Source organism: Manacus candei, unplaced genomic scaffold (genome assembly GCF_025592945.1).
Source record: "Manacus candei isolate 608988 ecotype Guabito, Panama unplaced genomic scaffold, ASM2559294v1 h1tg000014l, whole genome shotgun sequence".
Classification (NCBI taxonomy): Eukaryota; Metazoa; Chordata; class Aves; order Passeriformes; family Pipridae; genus Manacus; species Manacus candei.
In genome coordinates this window covers 1,986,566-2,009,761 of record NW_026138062.1, presented here as the reverse complement: position 1 = coordinate 2,009,761, position 23,196 = coordinate 1,986,566, and the positions used below count along the sequence as shown (strand labels likewise).

Sequence of the window (23,196 nt, the reverse complement as noted above, 5' to 3'; positions counted from 1 at the left end):
AGGAACTCTGGGGTTAAGAGATCAAGAATAACTACAGCTTCTACTAAAAAAAAAGTCTTTAAAGATTGTATCATGTAGCTGATTTTGCGTACTACAAGCAGGCATATTTGAGATAAATATAGCAATAAACCCTTTTCCAGCCAAGGTCCATAGAGTACATGGGTACTTCACATAAAAACATATCTGTCACAACCTCTACTCTGCAGGCACAAGCAACACAGGGAAGCACTCTGCTCATTCAGAGGCAGTTTCTTGATTCAAGTAACATGGGCTCTACAGGCATCACAAGAATCAATCTTTGACTTGGCACGTCAAAAAACAAAGTTGAACTCTACATTCATTGACTGAATCCCTTTCCTACTTTCCTTGATCTCTAGAGCAATTCTTCTCTACTGGTAATGCGGGTTTGACCCTCAGTGCTTAAAGAGAACTGCAATAATGGTCTCTGGAAAGGGCAAATGGCAAGATTAAGATTAATTTCACCAGAAGTAGGCACCTACACCTAAGACAGTACACTAAGTTTCCTTTCTAACTGGTCAAGAGAAGACGACACCTTTAGGGATTAAGTTACTTAATTAAATTCAGTTGAACAGCTTCCAGAGAAATAACTCTCTCTATTCACTGATGATACAGGGAAACTGCTATACTATCTAGCTCAAATGTTCTTGTGTCAGATACAAACCATAACCACAAGTGTGAAAAGGATCTGTGGACATTGGCCTTCTCTTTCATTTTGAAGCAGGCTTCTTCTTTTGTGGCAGAGAGTAGAAATTTTCATAAAAATATGTAGAAGAACAGGTTTTGAGGTTACTTGTAACACTCCTTTCTTACTTAACACTAAAAGCTTCAATAGAGCGAACAGTAAGATGTTTGAGATTCATCATTGCAATACATAGTGGGCATTTGATCCTTCTCCCTCCACTCCAAATTACATACCCAGAGGTGAGGTAAAACTTAACAACAGAGGTGTAAATGTTATACAGTTAAAAGACAGCTGCCTTTTAGGAAAGAGTCATACACTTCTGAATAATTATCAAAACAAAACATGGAAATACATAATGACTAAACTAAAGAAACATTGGAATTAGAAAAAAATAAAATGCAATGGGGAAACTCCAGCTCATGTTATACAGAAGAACAACTGAGCGTTGCAACTCATGGAGGAAAAAGCTTCAACATTTGTTCTATGAGTATTGCTTGAGTATTGCTAAGACAAAAAGAAACCTGTCCTAAATACATCCCTTGAAGGAGCTCCTCAGCTCTTCAGACTCTGCAATATGACAGACTGTTCAGTCAGTTCTTGAAAACCAGTTTTGGGGTTTTTTTTCTCTTTTATTTTTTAATGTAGAAATAAACTAGCAAAGAGAATGCAAGGGTGGAAGGCAAAGTAATTGACAGTGTTCGCAAAATGACAATCAGTCATCCTTAGTAAGTGTAAAAGGGAAAATAGTGAAGACAGCCAATGGACTTCACTGTATTCATGGAAGTAGACTTTTTTCAGCTGAGAGATTTCTTCTTCTCAGAATCAAATTCTGGTGGAAAGGAGTCAGGACAACTAAGCACTTCTCACAGAAGTAGTATTCGGTACACAAATACACACTGTCTTAACACGGAAGATGGTGGGAAGTATATATAGTAAGAGACCAACTGGCAATTCACGAATGCTTTGATGATTCAAAATGCAGGAGTAACAGGAAAAAGAGAACTAGGTCAAATCATCAAGGACAAGTGTAACAGCAGAACATTTATACAGCAACACTAACTCAGAAGGGTCACATCACAAAATGAAAAAAAGTAATGCATGTAAAAAACAAAACCATAAAAAACAAATTCCATAGATATATCAGTAAGATGAGCAGAAAGGAAGGAGTTATTCTAACATTCATTGGGAAATAAAATGGACAATGCCAAGAAAATAGAAGTGCCTTTTTCTTTCATTTTTTCACAAAAAGGTCAGCTAGAATCAGACAGCAACTACAACACCAGCAGAAAGGGAGCAATAACAAAAGCAAAAATAGTGAACTACAAGACAGAATTCATAGAGAAGTTAATCTGTTTAAATTGCAATGATTGGTTAAATTCACTCCAACAGGTCCTATACAACCCGGAGTAACCTTAACTGTTACCTCTGAGAAATCATGAAAAATACATGAGAATCCAGATGTTTGAAATAAAATAAAACAATGCCCACATGCCTACTTTTTAAGAAGAAAAGAAATGAAAGGATAGTCTAAAGAAACAAAGTTAAGCTGACTGGTCAAAATTACCCAGAAAAAAAACCCCACTTTGACAAAATATTTTCTAAGTGACACTCTAAAACATAAAAGGATATGATTAATTTTTTGCCAAATAAATATTTTAGTCATTTATATAGAGCCAAGTATAATTTTTGACTTGGAGAGAAAAAAAATAGTCTCCCCATGAAAGCAAAGCTGTAAACACATCTTATACCTTGACCTCACAAAGGCATGAGAATACCATTGGAAACAGTGTGAAATATGTGAGAAAAAAATATGGGCTGCCTAAAGTTAATATAGAATGGGTACAAATAACAGCTGGAAAACTACAGTTAGATACTAGCTCGCTGTGAAAAGAATAGTAAAGATAACATTCTGTATTGGGTCCCTCCTTTGTCTGGTTCCAACAGATAATTTTAAATATTTGGATGAAGGAATAAAAATATGCGTCTGAAGACCAGAAGTGCTACCAGGCTGCAATGGCCAGGAAGCATACAAAGGAGAAGCCAGAATTCCACTGACAAACTGGAATAATCATAGAATTACAGAACAGCTTGGGTTGGAAAGGACCTTAAAGATCATCTAGTTCCAACTCCCCTGCCACGGGCAGGGACTCCTTCCACTAGACCAGGTTGCTCAAAGCCGCATCCAACCTGGCCTGGAGAAATGGTCTAGCCAAATAAAAGAAAAAAGAAACCATTCAATAGGTAGACATTCAAAGTTGTACAGAAACAGGTTTGCCTTCTTGTGAAAATCCCATGTCTCAGATGCCAGAAATGTCTCAGCATGCCAAGTAAAGCCAAGCTTAAGCATGGACTCTCAAAGATGATAAAAACACTCAGCAAAAGAGCAATAATGAAGGACTCAAATAATGAGCATCAAAACCCTGGACTTTAGTAAGGCCTTTGGCACAATCTCCCTGGCCCTATCATCCTCATGGAGAAGGTGTTGAAGTACAGCCTGTATGTGCAGTGAGATGGACTGAAAACTACCTGAATGGCTGGGTCCAGAAGGTGGTGATCAGTAGCACAAAGTCTAATCGGAGGCTAGTGTACTCAGGGGTCAATACCGGGTCCAGTCCTGTTCAACATCTTGATTAATGACCTGTATGATGGGGCAGAGGGCACCCTCAGCACATTTGTTCATGGCACCAAGCTGGGAGGAGTGGCTGATATGCGAGAGGGTCATGCTACCGTCCAGAGGGACCTTGGCAGGCTGGAAAAGTGGGCTGGCAGGAGCCTCATATGGTTCAATAAAGGGAACTGCAAAATCCTGCAGTGAAGCCTCCATCCTTGGAGATATTCAAAAGTCATCTTTTGGACAGTCCTGGACAATTGTCTCTAGGTGACCCTGCATGAGCAGGTCAGCTCAGGTGACCTCAAGGCCCCTCCAACCTCAGCCATTCTGTGATTCTGTAATTGAGGTCTCCTCCTGAAAACCATAATCTCTGTTCCTTTGTTTTCTTTTGCAGCCTCAAAAAAGTCAATACAGTCATACAGAGAATTGCAATTTTATTAAAATTCATCAGTAACTAAACTTCAAAGAGAAAGAATTTCAATTAAGAAACATTTTATCTTGTGCTTGTTCCTGGGTCAATACGCACAACACACGTCCCCCCACCCTGCCTCTAACTGCAGAAATCTCAGTAAAATGGATACAAAAGACTGTCATTCAGCAGTGGTTTCAATCTTCTTTTTTTTTAAAAAACAGTGATTTGAAAATGTAAAGCACTGCATAAGTGCTAATTATTACTATGAGATACACACATGCCAACAGAAGTAATCAGTCTAACAAAGCATTTTCCCCTAACAGGGCATTGCTTCCCACTAGAAAAATCCTGTGTCAGAAAACGAAACTGATCTTTCATTGGCACCTGTGCCTGGTTGAAACTGGTACACCATATGTGGTACACCAGAGTGGGCATTGTGCCACTCTAACAGATGGACAAAACTGTAAGCATGCCAAAGAAATAGAGTATCTAGCTTATTTTTTTTAAGCTAGAAAAATATAGTGTTTCAACTCAAAACCAAAAAGTGTTGCTCAGATTGTCCCTCTTTAGGAGTACATTAAGTCTAAAAGTGAGGGGTTTCAATAAAATACCTATGTAAACCATAAACAAGCCACAAGGGCTCCTCCATTTAGACTGCTAGACTTAAGTATAAGCATTTCTAGAGCAAGGATGCATACACAAAGTGTTTTATAGTGTAGAATTGACTGATCCTAAATTTACGAGCAATACATTGATAATGCACCTCAACTCTGTCTTCCTAAATGCTAATCCTATTTCAAGAGACCTTATTTTCCAGTGTCCTAAATGCACCAGTCAATGAAAACAAGCTCCTTAGAAGTGAAGGATATGAAGAAAATGCTACATTTAGGGTACCAAGCTTAGTCTTATTGTAAAGTCAAACTAACAATATCCCAAACAATTATTATCAATTCAGACACTTAGGCATTCAGCATCTCCTTCTTCAAAGGTAATTAAGCAATTTAGGGCTCAGCCAGGTGACAGGTTATAGCAGTTTAAGAAGTGACCATCTTCAGGTGAAACACTCTAATTGATTCTGTGAAAGCACCTACTCCATTGAAAGTTGAAGTAAACCAAGTTATGTTGAGCTCCTGCAGGAAGTTTTAATTTTTAGCTGAAAAGGATCATAAACACTCATATATTCCACTAATGTGCTTTGTCTGTGGGGATGGTGCCTTTCAGCTGAACTACTACAAATACTCATCTAGCCAAGCTCTGAGATTTCCCTTCTCATGAATTGCTAAGCAAAAGGGGAAGAATTACCTAGTCTTACAAGATCACATAAGAATCCACTGTTAGAATTAAATTAAGTTTGAAATCTCCTTGTGCACATTCTATTTCAGCTCATCTCAGTGTTTCACTTAACAATGAAATAAAAAGAGCAAATGCCATTCTTAAACATATCCAACCATCTCAAACTCATTACATACAGGCTGCACTAAAGGAAGCATCTATGCTCTCAATTACACGATCTTGGAGAAGCAAAAGTTAACATTAATTCTAAAAGAAAAAAGTTATTGCTTTTCCTCAGCCCACTAAAATTATAAAATCGTTCGGTTTTCCACTTACAACTATTCCCTCTCAATGTGTTCAAATATGAACAGTAGGGCACATACTTGAAAAATCAGGGCCTATATGTTTAACAATAGTAAATATCTCTTAACCAATTGCAAAATAGCTAACAAATTCCCCATATCTTAACAATGACCTCTTTCACACAGGAGACCTAAATATTTTCAATCTGTAGGAAAACCTCCATAATACAAACCACCAATATTCACAGAACTCATCACTACAGTCTACTTTGCATGCTTTATTAAATTAGCAACGAACAAGTGGATGATTAATGGGCAACTACACAGAACAGAACAAAACAGAAACGCACAACCAGAACAAAGTCATTTTTAGATGTCATAATGCACAAGCAAAGAGTTGATCCCCTTTTTAATATCCAGGCCAATATTATTCACATGGACCAAATCATGAACTCCTTATTTTACATTACTCAGAGATCGCCAATGCAGATGGCAAATACATGCAACTGGATCACTGTCAAAACTGAAGACAAAGGAAGGCAAAATGAATACTACAGCAGTTTTAAATTGCCTTATGAATTCCCAGAGAAGCTGCATTAAAATTCAACAAAGTTAATAACCCACAATTCCCTTCAGAACATACCTAAACAGTTGTCAGCTCTTGCTGTCTCCAAAGCCTATGCAGTGGATTTGTCCCCACAGTTGTGTTTAAAATAGCAGGACAGAATGAGAACAACAGATTAGTTCTTTGCAATTATAAATGTTATCCTATCAAAGATGGTAACTTCAAAAACTGTATATTGGGAAAAAGGAACAGAATTGTAAAACTTCAATAAGACATAATTATAGCCCACATACTGTTAAATGCCTATACTTAAAAAAAAAATGCTACAGATTCTGGGTAAAAGAAAGTGTCTATCCATAAATCCACCAAACCCACAAATAAATCAGGCAAACAAGCTGGAGTATATCTTGAGCTTTACAAAAAAACATTATTTTCCTTTGGAAGTCTTCCAGCCTGACACTGATATTTTTTTGTTTTCACTATTATATATACTTTCTCCATAGTACTCCCAAATCCTCCTCATATATTTTATGAGTTTTTACTTCCCCACAAAAAAAATTAAAAATCCTTACATTCATTTTCTCAGGTGAAAACAAGCACTAACCAGTCTTTCACACATGACTTTTGACTCCTTTTCTTTAAAGAATGACAGTTTATCAACTACATCTGTGCTAGTGAAACAAACAGATTTCTTGAACCTAGCCATCCACAACTTTCACATTGCCTGAAGAATAGTCAGATTCTTTATTAAAGACTTAGATAATCTGTCCATCTGATAGTAGCATTGGGATGCTGCTGGTAACAAACCAGTATATGGCCACTGAGGACCCAACCGTATCAGTAGCATCAGCTCAGGCTTTTCAGTGTTTGTTTTACTCTGATACTCACTTACAGTTCATTAATAAAAACAAACTGGCATCAAAACACGTTTTGGTAACTGTATTCAAAAGACAATGCAAATGCAGTCCACAAATCCTGAAGGTCTTAAGAGTTGTACCCTCTTTTAAGTGCTCCAAAAGAGTCACGCTACTATGCATCTATTAAACAATTAAGAAAAAAAAATAAATCAACCTTTGACAGTTCTTCTCCAACTCCTTGTAAAAATTTGGTGAGCTAAGCACTACGTATATACATGTGAAAGTCAGATCCAGGAACAAGGACACATACAGTTGACCTACAGTTTAAGGTCATGCTTGCCTTTAATATATAAAAAAATCTAGCAGAACAAAAGGAAATAGGATGTCAGAACAAACTGGTACAATCTACTTTTGTGTAGGATCACCATAAAGCAGCTCTATTTGATTAGAAACATAAGCTTGATGCAATGGAATGCACAGAGGGGTTTTTGGTTGTTTTCTCCCCCTCTTTCTCACTAACAAAGATTATTCCACAAAGATAAATTACCATTTTGGTCTGACCAACAAAGTGAGGCAACACCAACTTTTAACTGGCACTAGAACTACAAATATGCATGGGCGGTATCAAAGACATTCTGTAAGAAAAACATTCTGAGAGCAGAAAAGGTATTTTTTCTTTGCAGCTTAGGAGATACTGGCTAAGTCTGTTCTTTATATGTGCATATTTTTAAAACGCATGTTCTTTACCTATATTCAGAGTGAGACCAACTTACATTTGGGATGAAGAGTTTTTGCTGTCATTGACTCCCTCAATTTATGCAAAATCAAACTCAGCTAAACTCAGATAAGAAGTTCTTTACTCCTTATTTATTCTATTATTTAAGAATGGCTAAAAGAACTTCATGAAAGGAAATTCACACCACCAAAATGGAGGCATCCAAGGGTAAAATTTTCTACTTACTTTACAAAACTACTGAAGAGTCATACGCTACTACAGTCACTTCCCCATATTTGATTACCTTGAAGCCTTTCATACAAAGAATCACAGAAGGAGCTCAGGTTGGAAGGGGCCTTCAAAGATCAACTAGTCCAATCTTTTGTGGGAAAGGGAGCCTAGATGAGATCACCCTGTCCAAATGCATCTCGAAAACCTCCAGTAATGGGATCTCTGCCACACCTCTGGAGAAGTTGATGCAGTGACTGATTGTTCCTGCTGTAAAAAATGTCTTTCTTATATCAAGGTGAAACCTTTTCCAGTGCAAATGTACTCACTGCCCCTTGTCTTCTCCATCTGAAGAGCGAGCCTCCATTCTCTTTGTAGATGCCCTTTCCAATACAGGCACTTCCCCCCTTTCCTATACAAGCACTAACGTTCAAACAGTTGCTGGCTGGACCAACCTCTACTCCCAAAGGAAAAAAAAATTATTGCCAGGGCAGAAAGTAAAACTGGTAGTGGTTATTGGTGGGGTTCAGCTAGAGAAGACATGAGTACAGTGGTGAACAGGACTGCTCTTTTGGGCAAGCTGGAGGAATGGACCTCATGAAAATCAAACAGCACCATACAACAATCAAGGCTGTGGGACTGTCTAGGCAGCAACTCTGCAGAAATAGGTATGGAGTTCCTGGTTGATAAGCTGAAGATGAGTCAGTAGTGTGCCTTTGCAGCAATGAACGTTTAAGAAGGAGAGACTCAAGTATGGAACATGGATAGAAATTCTCGTGTACAAAGTCTAAATTTCCTTAAGAAGTTGCTGAGGGAAAGGCAGGCAGTGAAGGTGACAGTAGACATTGAAAAATGATTTGAAAGACAATGCTGGCAGACTGTAGCTTTACTTGGCAAATTTGCTTAAGAGACGTAGCTCGTTCCCTATTATGATGTAATGTCCAACAAAAAAGAGTAAGTGCTGCTTAGTATCTTGTCTTCACAACAGTTTCCTTCTTCTATATCAATGACATGAATTTCAGTCCAGGGTTACTATTAAAATGACACTGACTTCTAAAAGCTATCAAACTGGCCTTCACAAGTTGTACAAGCACTTTGAGTAACCTTAACCAGAGTACACATTGCATTCTTAATAATTTCCGAGATGTCCTCCATAACAAAATAATTAGAGTCCAACATAATAGTCTCCAATGGTCATCCTAAGAATTTGGCTCTTGAGTTTTCAAGCAAAGATTATTACCTCTGCCTTACAGGCGTACCCATACCAATACACTGGAAAGCACATGGCCATTATTTTCATCTGTCTAATTTACTCTTCCACTAATACAAGCAACATCATAAGTACAGTCACATCCAGGAAAATAGGTGAGAAAAGAAAAAACCAACAAGCAAGAAGCCAAGGCCAATTTTTATCAAGAAATTATTAGTTCAGTTGAAAGAAATGAAACCTACTCAAAGGGAAGAAAAATATATCAGAAGTGAACAAGAATCACCCTAAGTATCATTTGAAGTGGCAAAGGTTAGGTTAAACTTATTATATCAGTAGTAGAAATATGCAAAATAGTTCCAAACAATCTAAACTGAATTAACAGGAGCTATTCACAGCATCTTACAGCTCACTGTGCACTAACTTACTCCCCTCAGCCTACACTAAGGTCTCTATGATGCCACAACTATGTTGTTAAGCTATATCACAAAGTCAGCTCAGATACCTCTGAAATACACTGACAACTCTGGTTAATCATTACAGGCCCTGCCTATTGAGCCAATATACAACCTCTTCAAAACACAGCTCCTTATGGGTTCACCAAATGATTCCCATATTTCCTGTGGTAGAGCACATTAGGATACCAGATTGCATGTGCTGCATAGTTTTTCATAGTCATGAATTCATGCATCTGCACCAAGATAATTTCTCCACAACTGTATTTGAACTGCCAACCTGCATTCAGATCAAATAGTACAACAGATCTAAAAGCTGACATGAAAAAACCTCTAAAAAGAAATTGTTCATGTTAAATACAGCTGTCTTACAAAAACTCTATGAGTAACACTGTATTCAGCACTATAAGCCAGCACTTTCATATTGCAGAAACTTAGAAGGTTTACTCATACAAATAATTTTTTATGATTCATTAAAATACAAGTAAGGTTGCTCAAGTTTGTTCCCATTTAAGACATCACAACATAACAACATAAAATATAGTAAAATATTTAAGAATATACATATGTAGGCTTAATTTCTTTCTAAAATACCTATTAAAATACTTTATTATACTTCTAAACAATAAAACATTTCGCAAATAAGCCTATTATAAAATAGACTTTTCTTAAAATAAATTCATAGTATTTAACAGACTAGGGACAGCAACCTTTCCAGTACTTCTAACAATAAATACCTGCTAAAGCAGGGTTTTTTAAAATATATATTATGAGGGTATAAACATTAATCAATTTAAACAAAACAATCTGACATTTTTAGTTTTGCTGTTCTTCTCTGAAATGTACAAATGCTGAAAACGTACACAACAGAAAATTAAAGGGGCAAACAGAATGCTTACTTTCTCTAAAGGCTTTACAGTAGCCAAGGAATGACAACAAAAAGAACAGGGCACACAGTAGGTCTGCTCTGCCAACAATCCCAGCAACCTTAAAAAAAAGAAGAAAGAAATTTCAAATTATCAGATTTTTATTCTTAGAAAACCTGAGGTAAAGGTACACTCACAAATACAAATTGAAATACATAAAAGAAGACCACTGTATCACTGCTTGTTTTTTTTTAACTTGCTTTATTGGATTAGTGATACCCAGTTTTTTAAGATGCATCCTAATTTTCATTGGGTATTTCTTAGTATCAACTACATAAATGATTTGGCTTTAGTTTATGAAAAACTGCTGTTTTAAGAAATGAAGAAGGACTTCACTGAATAAAATTTAGACTCTATACAATTCTATCTATCTTTTGGATCAGACTGCATTTCAGTAGAACTCTTAGCAAACATGGAAATGTAAAATGGTTTGGGTTGGAAGTGACCTTAAAGACCATCTAGTTCCAACTCACCTGCCACGGGGCAGGGACACTTCTTACTAGACCAGGTCGCTCAGAGTTCCATCCGGCCTGGCCTTGAGCACCTTCAGGGTTGGGACATCCACAGCTTCTCTGGGCAACCTGTTCCAGTGCCTCACCACCCTGACAGTAAAGAATTTCTTCTTAATATCTAATCTAAATCTACTCTCTTTCAGTTTCAAGCCATTACATAGCTTTGAAGCCAAACATCCTGAACCCCAACAAAATTGGCAGCTCTGCTGAAACACAAATCAAGACTATTAACTTTCAGAAGACAAGCCAGCTTTCCAATTACAGTCTGAATACTTAGAATGGACAAATAGCTTCCAGCCTGCAGATCCAGGGCAAAAAAAAAAAAATTCCACCTCCAGCAGCTTTTTGTGTTATATTAATTGTTTGCATTAGAGCTACCTCCAAATGCATCTTGTAACAGAAGCTGTACTAATGCAAAAGAAAATGACAAGCGCCTTCTGGGACCTTTGTACTCCGGATCTGTGCCAACGTATTTAAATCGAGAGCAATCTCAGGGCTATCAGCAAGCCCCTAAAATGTGTTTATAATAACTTGCTGAGATACAGCAAGTCATATTTTTGCATCTTCAGTTTTCAATTACCCAAGTGTCAGGATACACCAAAAATTTTTTGTGGAAATCATAACATGGGGCTGGCAGGGGACTGTATAAGCCCTGATGCTGGAACCCCACTAGAACATACAGAGCAATGGTTGTGGAAACACCCCTTACTTTTCAGTCTAGCTCTGCTTCCTGAAGGGCTGGGTGCCATGTTTTTAGATGTACAAAGAGGCCTTTCTGAAGCAGAGCAGGACAGCAACAGGGGTTTTTTAAAATTCACTTTTTGAGATTATGTTTCAGGGACAAAAGCAGTAACTTTAGTTCTGGTATAGTACACCAGTTGTGCCACTTTGTGTGTGATACAGAAACAGGAAAGTAAAGAGATCAATTGTGTCTTCATTTTGTTTAAAGGCACCTGCTTTTAGGAAAAGGGCATTTTTGTGTCAGTCTAACGATGGGGCAACTATTTCTAAATAACATTAGAGAGAGAAAGTGAAGTGTAGAGGCATGAGAGTATGACTGATTCCACTGAAGAGAGAATCTCCCACTTTACCCTCAGCTTCACCTGAGCACCGTAAAAGAAGAAACTGTTCGACTCCTAAATTCAGTTCAGGAAAACTTCTTGATTTATCTAAAGCCATGCACCTAACTTCTCTGCTTCTTTTTCTATCACAAAGAGGAATTACAAGAATTAACTCAATAGCTGCGGAGTGATTTGAAAGGTGAAAATAATGAAGTGTCACTCTTTTTCAGGAGCCACTCTCGCTAATGAGATAAAAGCAAAGGTGAACTGACACAGTTTTGAAAATAAATGTCCACTTGTTACAACAAAGAGATTAAGGGGCTAATAACACACACGGCCTCAAATGACTCCAACAGTACAATGTTTGCAAGATAGAGGCATAGAGGCAAGGCATAGAGATGCTGGTAACAAGGCAAATTTTAAATTACTATCAGATATATTATTATGCCCATGATTCATTTAGTATTTAATTACTGAAGTGTTACAAAGAATAAGCCTTTTTTAGACCAGAGAACTACAGCATAAGACTGTTTACATGCAGGTAGAAAAACGAGTGTTTTCCTTACATAGGTACTGAAAGCATTACACCTTTCAAGATCTGTTTTACATGACAGTTTGTTTTGCTGTAAATACCAAAACCCAAAGCAGCAAACAGACAGATTATTCACAATTTTATGTCAAAATATGTCATCTCATTTCAAAACTAGGATGTCATGATACTTAAAACTCACAGATTTAAAATCACGAGGAATGCTTTTTAAGACATGCTGCCAGACACACACTCATGCTAGAACTGTAGCAGTATAATAATGACTACTTCAGTGCAGCAAGATTTATTATTCACCATGTAAATGATGAGAGGCTTTTCTTCATCCTGGATCTTAGAAGAGACATGATATATGAGCATGCTACTTTTTTCCCCCCTCCTCTTCGAATGTTTGCCCAAAGCATATGAAAGTCTTCAAACTTCAAATATGCAAGCAGACTGCATTATTTATTTGAGAAGACAAAGGGCTCATTAATATCTGCATGCTGATTTAGATTTATTTTTAGAGTCAAATGGAGTTAAGAATAAAACTATGGATATTGATAAAGGAGTCAATAGTAAGTCTATTACAAAGTTAAGACTCAAGTGACATTTCTCTTTACACGTCAGAACATCGGAAGCACTGAAGGCTTGTTTTACTTTGACATCTAAAACTGGTTTTGGAGAACAAATACAAGGGGCCCTTCTGACACTAGGACAATGCACTCTCACAAAGAAGTTACTGTGCAGGCAAGCAACCACCAGAATGATTGGCAAGATGTTTTAGCCACACTGCCAGAAATGGTGCCAAATTACTAATACATAACTGTGCACCATTTCTAGGTTTCCGATACATGAAAGGTCTCCAGTTAGCTGAGAGGAATAGCTTTCAATAACCTTTTCCCCATCAATCATGTGCAAAGCAAATGCAAGATGCCAAAACAATGGCGTGTTGTGAATAAATGAAAAATCAATGCCACATATGCAGAATAAGGTGCAATAAGGATTCAGTGTTCATTGCTAGGACAAAATCAAAATTAAAGCTAGTACTTTTGCTGTTGCTCAGACTGTTCAAACTCTAACAAAAAAAATATCCCACATTGGGTTAATTTTATATTTCATTTATTCATTACTACAAGATCAAGAAATCAGTGACCACACCCAGCAAGTCCACTGGCATAAGGCTGTAAGATTTTCTTAGTACAAAAGAGCTTTTTAAGAACACCATCTTCTTTTCACTATAATTTCCACACAAGGACTTGAGCTTTGGCCAGGTATTTTGATTGGCTGCTATACATGTACCATGTTTCTGTTCTGCATCTTTACAGCTTCAACTTCCAGCCGCTGTTATGCTTTTGCCTGCAGTACTAAAGGGCCCACTACTATCAAATTTGTGTTCCCTACGTACATAATTACAGACCGTGATTAAAAAAAAAATCCTTACATCTTCTCCTTCATATTAAAAATATAAACCCATGGAGTTTGATCTCTCATGACAGAGGATGATTTCCAGTCCTTTAATCATTTTCATGGCTCTTCTGAGCCCTCTCCATTTTTCCCAGTGTTGACCTTGCAGCATGGATGCAAAACTGGATGCAGTATTCTAATAGTCACATATAAAGTTCATATAATGCCCCTGCTCCACCTTTCTATCTCCTTGATTTTTTTATCAAAGCAAATGGAAATGAAAAGTAATTAGGGAAATCCAGCAGTTAGGGAAACTCTGTAGTTTAGTGCTACACTTCTTCAGGTATTGTACTTAAATGATTTATCTTCTTTAATAAGGCCTAGCCCAGTGGAATTACAAGCCTTTGGACGTACTAATCATAATATTTGACTGTTCTATTACGACATTTGCCAAGAGAAGTGTTAAGAATATATAAAAGTAATGTGTAGAGTATGAGGCTATGACAGAATTAATTAGTCAAGATGGTCAAGCACTGTAAAGATAAAAATCATTGCAGATAATTATTCAATACTTACACATTCAGTGTGCACTGGATGTACAGCGAAGAGCAAGGCAGCTAGAAGAGAGGACTTTGGAGCCAGGTTTAGCCGTCTTCCTTTATTACTGAATTGCAGTCCACCCAGTAATATTGAGAACACATCAATCATCAGCACTGAGATAGCACAATGCAGTATTATATTGATGACATGGAAACCAACCGGGTAGAAGCCTCCAGCAAGAAGGTAATTAATTCTACATAGATACAAAGATATTAAGGTTAGAAATTACAACGTTTAGAAATATGCAAATAGAAAAGCTAAACAACCCTATAGCAAGACCATATGCACACAGAAAAAAAGCTGACACATCTCAGGACACAATGGTTTACCATTTCACCACCAAAATCAGCTAGAAACAATGTCCCCATCTTAACTTCAAGGTATTCCTATGGAATATCATATTTAGCACAGTATCTATCCTCTCTAGTTAATGCTATTATGTTAATCATACTTGAAGTTACTTAGAACTGGCTTTTGGTTGACAACACAAGTTCAGAGTTGCAATGCAGGAGTGTCTTGTGGATAAACAACCCAGTTTTACTGGGGGAGATACCTCTGGGCTTCAGAGCAGCCATGTCCAAAACCAACTTGATGAAATCCACACAGTGAGGAAACTGAAAGCACAGAAACTGTGATTTCCACTGACATTCTAATTGAAAAGGACTGACAATGTGGAAATTACCTGGGTACAATCACTATCCACCCAGAAAGCAGTCAGTTAGCACATCTTAGTAACTAATTTATGAGACTGGTTAGAAAGATGTTTCATACAAGCATTAGAATCAGAAGGAAGTGTAAGTGAAAATTCAGTCTAAAACTCTATTCAAGATAGGAACTCTGCAGTAAAATGGGGAGTGAGAAGAAAAGGGGGAAACATCTCGTTATTATCCAAATACTTTTATCAGTAGATGAGATATACAGAAACTCAGTTTGAATAGGGAATTTTATATAGTTCATTTGGTCAATCTGCATCTGGTATGAGTGAAATCTATTGAAAAACCCTAGCCTATTATAAATATGATACACATAAAAGTTGGAGCGTAGGGAAATTAAAGAAACCAATTTTTCACTTGTGAAAATAGCGTTTTATGGACCACCTCCACAGGCTCATCTACATTTTCACATATAGTAATGGTTGTATCCCAGTTTGCTCTTTAAACTAACCAGGATGTTACTAGAGATGGAATATACCACAGAGACCTTGAAAAAAAGGAAAGCACGTAATGTGTAATGCACTGAAAGCTTTAATAGGTTTAGGACTCTGACACATTCTATTCGGTTGCATATTTTTTGTGATGAAAATGTGAAGAAAGTCCATCAGACAGCAAAACCCACAGTGCCAGATACTTAAAACACTGACACTGCACCAAGAATCAAAATTTTTGCTTGAATATGAGGACTAAGACTGGGACTACTTCTTCTGCACTTAGTCCCTGGCTTAGAACGCACACAACTGCAGAACGAGCTCCAGGTCCCCATCAACAACATTGAGTCACATGGGGAAAATAAGAAGATTAAGATTGAGTCTTCAAAGATTCTCTGCATTACTGTGACAAACTTCTACTGCTTGCTCAAATCTTTGTGCAAAAAACATGAGCTAAGCATCTACAGAAGTAATCCTCTTAAACCGTTAGTTATTTGAGAACACCAGCAAGACATATTTACAGGCAGACATCTCCCTGGCTACGATTCTCAGACACAAACACTCACTTAAGTTAGAATATCCAGGGAAAGAGGTGGGAAGACTATTCAGTGACATGGTGGCAAAAGGCCACAGTACATTGATGCTATTTATAAAATAAATCATTTGACAGGTAGCGGGAAAGTAGAGAACAGAAACTACAATAGCAGTATAAGTGGCTAAGGGAACATACATAGCCTAGTTCTTTGATGATGTGACCTGTATACTAAACCATACTGCCCTAGTATGAGCTATATAAGAGCATAAGATGAAATCTCTGGAAAGTACATAGAAATGTGGAATGTGGAATGTCAAAATAATGTATACTTTGGGAAAGGACCAAATGGAAAATTAAAACTCAATTTGAGATTAAGGTAGTGAACAGGAAAATCATATTTAGGGAAGGTATCCAACTACTCTCCAGATACTTTGTTTCTCTCCTTTTCTGTTGCCTCCTCCCTAAAATCAATTGAACTAATATATGTTAAAAAAAATATTCAGACCTGAAGCAAAAAGACAAGTCTCACCTGAAAGTTAGGACAGTTAGTGGTCGATATGACTTATGACTGGTATTGCTGCTGAGTTTGCTACCCCAGAAGTCATGATACCACAGGTCACCAAGTGGGGTTTCTGCCCTGAGGTCCTGAAAGGAAACATCATAAATTAGCAATTCTTAACATTTCTCCTTTGTTCAAAGCAGCTAAAATACCAACAATTTCTAATAATACAAACTCATACTAACATGGACATAGCAGTTTTGTTGGCTCACTACTGACATTTGACAAGGTACCCAAGTTTGCAATGAATATCTGAATGCCTGACATCATAAAGGCCCTGATCTTGGATTCTGTAAGCAGGCATAACTACATGAAATTTAGAGCTATGCATATTCACAGTGGTTTATAATCTGGTCAATAGCTGAGATATGAAACACATAAACCTTATAATTTTGTAAAAAGTCTTTGATTTTAGGTCTAGGTTATCTTGTGAAGCAGGATACTTCAACTACAAACAGCTGCAAACAGCTACTGTTTTACCAGTGTCAGTAGTGCAACTACTAATGAAAGCATGAAAGCAAGGAGACTAAAGATAGAAAACAACAATTAGGTCTTTTTGAAGTCTTACTTCACACAGGACACTATTCAAATAGCTTTTTTTCAATTATTTCTTAAAACATGAAATCAGGAATCAACATCTCTATACGCTACTCTAATAGATTAAAAGCAAAAGACAGAAAAGTAATGAATTATTTTATTTTGGGGTGCAACTGGGGACATTAAAAAAACACTACAAAAGAAAAGTCTACTCTTCCTTTTATCTCCAAGCCATGCTGATAATGAAAACATCCAAAAAATGTAGGATGTTGAATGGAAAGCATTCCATTTGGAAAGGAAACATAAGGATCTTGGTAGTACCTGCCTCAGTTTTCTATAAGGACAAGCCTGGACACTCAAACTAACATAATACTTGTCCCTTTTCTGCTCTTCCCTGGCGCAATTAACTATGAATTTATGCTATAGCAAATGTGCAGCTTAAAAACACTTGAGAGAGAACCTAGGAACAAAATTGTACTAGCTAGTATTACACCTGCAACCAGCAAGTTACTCGACCCCCACCTTCTGCCCAAATTACAGCCAAATTTCTAGACCCTAATAACTGGCTGCTGCTAAACTGAACCTAAAATAACTTATTTGTTGTTGCTTCTCTCTTAACATATTCTTTCATCCATCCAAAAACAGAACAAAAAAAAATCCAACAAGATTTCTATCACTTGATCAAATTTAGCCAGTATTATATAACTGATTAACAAAGAAGTAGGAAGGGGAAGTAAGCTAAAATTCCTAGCACACTGTCAAATGAACTGAAGTGTTCTCTAACAGGTTACTAATCAATACTCAGAAAAGAGAGCAGGGATAAAACTGCAGTCTGAAAATTCCTATACTGCAGCTGTCAATTAAGGCACTCTCAGGGAAATTCTTAAGAAATCAACACTCACAGGGGAATCCTATTTGGGTTTAAGAATTATCAAGGTGAAAAGTTTCTTCACTTTCTCACAGATGTTTCTACTGACAAGTAATAATTAAAAATTTCTTCTCCCAGAACTTCTCTAAGGCAATTTTAGCCCTAGGCACCTAAATTCCTGTTCCATTCCTCACTGGTATGCACGAACCCTAAAGGTTATAATTTGACTCTCAGAGCAGGACCGCACTCAACCAGCAGCTCACTAAATCAATACAGCCTGATTTTCCAGGGCAAGTTGGGAAAGGAGGTACACCAACTTCTATTGAAGTCTTTGTACTCTGCAGGGGACAATTGTCAGAGGGTGGTGTGTTTTTCCAACCAGCAGCACTGCTCCTCATGTATATTTGCCAAAGAAATGGACTATGAAAGAGAGAGTTTTCTTTTTCACTGTTAAAAGTTTAAAAGTATGTCTTTATGTCACAGATGGTCTTCAATAACTTGAGATGGGAAATATATTTGAGATGTACAAGGCTTGATTTCCCTTTCTGCTGTAATCAGTCATCTTTTGTTTTCCATTGAAAGAATGCAGGAAAAGCTGAATGCATGGAATTACTTAGTGATTAGATTACACTTACACATGACCTAAAAATGTTCAATTGCGTATCTTGCTCTTATATCCAAGTTCTGTGAGGAAGTTCCTTACATTAATTTTCCTATTCAGTGGACTTACCCTAAAACAGGAACAATTTGCTGTAATAGACACAGCTGTTTAAAAGCTACATATGATTTCCTCTTTAAGAACCTAAAGTAGATATCAAAGAATCTCTAAATATTTGATTAGCAGCAGCTTACAGACAGCAGAGTTCAAGACTTGAAGAAAGGTCAGTTTTTCTATATAGAGGCTTATGAAAATGACATATTGTGTCTGAAGCTCTGCCTAATCCAACTGTTTGTCTTGCCAAGCTAGTAAATAAATAAAGACAAAAGTCACTGTCATGTACCAGTTAAAATGCTGCTTAAAATTACAAGAAAGCATATGGAAAACAGCCTTCAACTCCAATAAAATCTAGTAACAGAATGTTCCATGATACAATAGCCATGGGGTCAACTAATGGTGTATCTTTCACTAAAAAACAAAAAAAAAATTAAAAGATTAGGGTGATGCAGGTAGTAAATACTGTGTGGTAGCCAAGAAAATACCAGTGAGTAACGCTCAGTAAATCTACAAAATTACTTCAACTACTGTCTCTCCTATTGAATAGGAATAAAATTTGCTATGCTTTGCTTAATAAACTGTGCCATTGCTAGATGCTCTCCCTCCCCATTAAACTGGTAAACTCATTGTCTCTGCATTTTTCTTGTGGATTTTGTATTTCCATATATTTATACGACCCCTGTGTTAAAATGATATTGTCAAAGAACCCTTATTTAATATCTAGGGAATAATAGAGGATTTTGAAGTGAAAAATAGAATCAGCCTCACAGTTTTTCAGACATACAGACTAAATATAAATTAATTTATTTAAGCAGTTGGTTGAATTTCTCAGCGTTGCCAGCAGCTAGAATCCTAGTGTTGTTGTGTTGCATGGAGAAACTGAAACATTTTGAAAGTAAAGACTGAAAGAAATGGAAAGAGATTACAAGTGTGGAAATTGCACATTAACAAAACAACCTGTCTTGTTTCAACATCAGTCTTTTGTTCATTCTTTCAGGAAATATTATAAACAGGTCCCAAATAAAACTTTGCAGAATGAAACATTGCCTAGAGCTGTGTAATTTACAACACAATTCTTCTTTAAAAAACCAAACAACATTACAGGTTCTTAATTTGTCTAAAGCATTCTCTTGAAAGCTTTGTGATTTATTTCCAAGCTGGCAGATGTATTATCCCCCCATACATTTACAACTGAAGGTATGATGACTTACACGTGCATAATAGAAATTTGTCTAAGGAAACAGTAATTCTGCAGGATTCTAAAAGACACATTATGATAAGTTGCCTCCAAATCTTGTGCAAGGCAAAAAAAAAGAAAAGTGAATTGTGTTCTTCTAGTGGTATGAGCCTCCAGATTATCCTCCTTGTAACCCCATGGTTTCAGGAAAACAGAACCAGCAGATAAATGTAATTATTTTTACCCTGTGTTTCTCTTTCCAAACATTTAATGAGTACCTTCCAGAACAGCATAAAAGCTGCAACACCAAGACCCATCCATGGGCATAGGCTCACTCACCCCTACATGTGATCCTATGAAGTGTCTCAACAATTGAAGACACTCAATTCCTCAAAGTCAAAAGAATCTCAGCTAGAGGTTTATTTGAGTCACATGTTAATGTCTAAGCATTTCAAGGACTGTTCACTGCATGTATGATCAGTTTTAAAACAGAGCACAAGAATACTCTGCTTCTATTTAAAAAAAAAATACTGTTGTCACAGGAACTTTTACTGGGGAAGAAGCATAGGAAAAGGAAGCTTTGCTTCCTATAACATTTTTGTGGTATAAACCACAGCTGGAGGCTCCCTACACCCTACAATAGCTTTGTGATCCATTATGTGTCTTGCAAACAGAGTAAGTTTGTTTCACTTGGCTTATTCATTTGTGACCCTGAGGAGATACTGAAAAAAATCTCCTATTAACATCAATGGGTATCAGAAAAGCCTACTGCACACTCTTACTGACTTAGAAATGAGCATAAAATTAGACCTATAGACAGTCTTGATGTACAGGTACCCTGTGAATAAGCATTAATAAACATCACATACAAAGTTGCTGCAACCCCAGGTAATGCTTTATTAGATGACAAGCAGGCAAAGTCCATTTGGAATGGCAAAAAGAGCTCCCTTCCCCTTGACCAGATATCAACACTCATTAAGCAGAGCATCTTACTTGCAAAAGAATGAAAGGGGATGCATTCTGAGGTGGGGGGGGAAAGAAGCTGTTTAATTTGTTTCTATATTAGAACCCAAGTCATGTTATCAAAATAGCTTTAGGAGTAAGATTTCGCTAAGCATATTTAGGCTTCTAGGTTTTTGGTAGAGCACTGCTGCACCTCTTGTTTTTCAGCCTTAAATAAGGCTTACTTTAAAAAACACCCAATAAAACAAAACGGAAAAATGAAGTGAAAAAAAAAGGAAGCTCTTTACTAGGCTGAAACTTTGGGTCTACTTAGATCAACTGTTGCATTAATTTTTTTTCCTATGACCATAGGGAAAGAAGAGAGACAAACCTTATTATTGATGATGGCTTCAGAATCATCGAAGACAAAATCTCCATCATAGCTGTTAGCAAAGCAGAGGAAGGAAATTAAAGCCACAACCATTTTAGCCCAGTATGATGGAAGGAGGAACCATGATATGTCATGGTCCAGATTAGGTTCTGTTTGTGCCATTCTGTAAAATGCTTGTTCCAAGCTGAGAGCTTCAGCATTATGTTGGTTGAAAATCTGAAATACATACATACAAATGCATGGTTATAGTCACATTTCAATAAAAAAGAATTTAAAAATGGAGAGTTGGGTTGGGAGATGAGAAAGCTGTATGAAGTTCCATACAACCTTACATTTTTCTCTCAGTGCATTTCATAATTACTGGAACATACCTAAACGTAATTTTGTACTTCAAACAGGGAAGTAAAGGCAGAGTTTCTCATGGCTGGAGCACAGAGAAATTCTTAGATTCTAAGATAAAGCTTTGCTCTAAAACCTAGAGCAAATCACTGTTTTTTCTGTTTCTTACTGTTCAAGTAATACAAACAGAGGTATTATGGAGACTGTGGAGCATTTATAAAGTTCTGTAGAGAATGATAAGCATTATAATTTCCTTCCGCGTGTGAAAAGCAAACCATTAGTTGCCAAAAGAGCTCAACTCTCTTCTGTTAATCAAATTAAAGGACCTAGTCTCACACATTTCCCCATGCAAGGAATTCATACAAGCATCACAGACAGACATATGGAGATAGGAGTTAACGGACTAGGCCCTAAATCTCAACAATTTAAACAATGAGACAACAAGACTCATAGAATTAAGACTGGACTAGTGTTCACTAGATCACTCTGCACACCTTAAATACAGGCTAAATTCCACAGCTGTATTCATGGGCTCATGAGGTTGTTGAGGTAGATGAAAAAGACCCTACAATCCTAATGCACTGAGCAATCCATCAGTGCGGAGGTACTAAGGCTGGAGTTTTACACCCATGAGCCACCTTTACTTGGAAGGATCTCTTTCAGTGCTCCAAAGCCAGCCTTCCGCCTGGACTGCTATTCTGCCTCTGCTTCTCTAGTGCTCCAACTCTACTGGGACTGGTCTTATTATCAAGTGCTGGTATAAATGGCAAGGGGAGAAGGTTACAAATGGAAGGAAAACTGCAGTGAAAACAGGGCAGAATTTGAAATTTTTATTTGTAAGCCCAAAGAATGATAAGCACATATACTAGCCTATCTGCAGTTTCTTCTTATTTATTTGCTTTTTAAATCAAGCATTGCACTCCTGAAAACATTGCATTTAATATCTTTATACAATCTAGGAAAAAAGCTCCAGTGCACCCCTGAAAATATTGCATTTAATGACTTTATACGATCTTGGAAAAAAGCTCCAGTCATTTGGCTTCTGGAACGGGCTCGATCATTAGAGCTGCTATGGCAATTGCTCTGTAGCTTTCTGTTTTTGCAACACTGAATTCCAGTCTCCGCGTATTCCCAATCCATGCACACACACATGCACAGGGACAGGCTGTACTCTCTGTCACATCAGTGCCCCTCCTCGCTTCGGGGACCGTATAGCGGTGCTCCCAAATTCAGATAAAATCAGTAACCTGGAGCTGTACAATCTGAGAAGCTGGAGCTCCCTGGCTGAGCAAAGCAGCAGCTTTAAGAGCAAAACCTTTTCTCAAAGTAGTTCACCCTTACGCTCTTAGTTTGACGGAAACAAAGACGGAAAGCGTGGCTGTGCACTGAGGGAAGTGCACCGCATTGCTACCAACAGCACGGACACAGCATCAGTGCCCACCAGGCAATTAAAATATTTAATCTACTCAAAATTAATTTCGCCCTGAAAGTTTCTCCAATTACGCTTGCTCCATTGATCCGGCGCACAGCTGCTGCCGGCCCTCTTCCCCGCGGTCCAGGAGGCCGGGCCGTGGAGGGGTCCCTTCTCAGGGCAAGGCGGTGACCGCACGGGCACCGACGAGGGACAGAG

At 37.5% G+C, this 23,196-nt stretch overlaps 1 protein-coding gene across 5 annotated transcripts in view; it reads right to left on the bottom strand.

Annotated features, from left to right (window-relative positions):
• Window positions 1–23,196, bottom strand: part of TMTC4 (transmembrane O-mannosyltransferase targeting cadherins 4) — a 59,915-nt gene that overhangs the window by 36,080 nt on the left and 639 nt on the right. For 4 of the 5 annotated variants that reach the window (XM_051780608.1, XM_051780605.1, XM_051780606.1 and 1 more), the window contains exons 2-5: window positions 21,228–21,443; window positions 16,568–16,683; window positions 14,336–14,552; window positions 10,227–10,314 (exon numbers count right to left, since the gene is read on the bottom strand). In XM_051780608.1, coding sequence (XP_051636568.1) covers window positions 10,227–10,314; window positions 14,336–14,552; window positions 16,568–16,683; window positions 21,228–21,389 — 583 coding nt within the window. In that variant the 5' untranslated portion in view covers window positions 21,390–21,443. Of the gene's footprint in view, window positions 1–10,226; window positions 10,315–14,335; window positions 14,553–16,567; window positions 16,684–19,928; window positions 19,985–21,227; window positions 21,444–23,196 lie in introns of those variants that run through there. The other variant, XM_051780609.1, reaches the window with a different exon arrangement.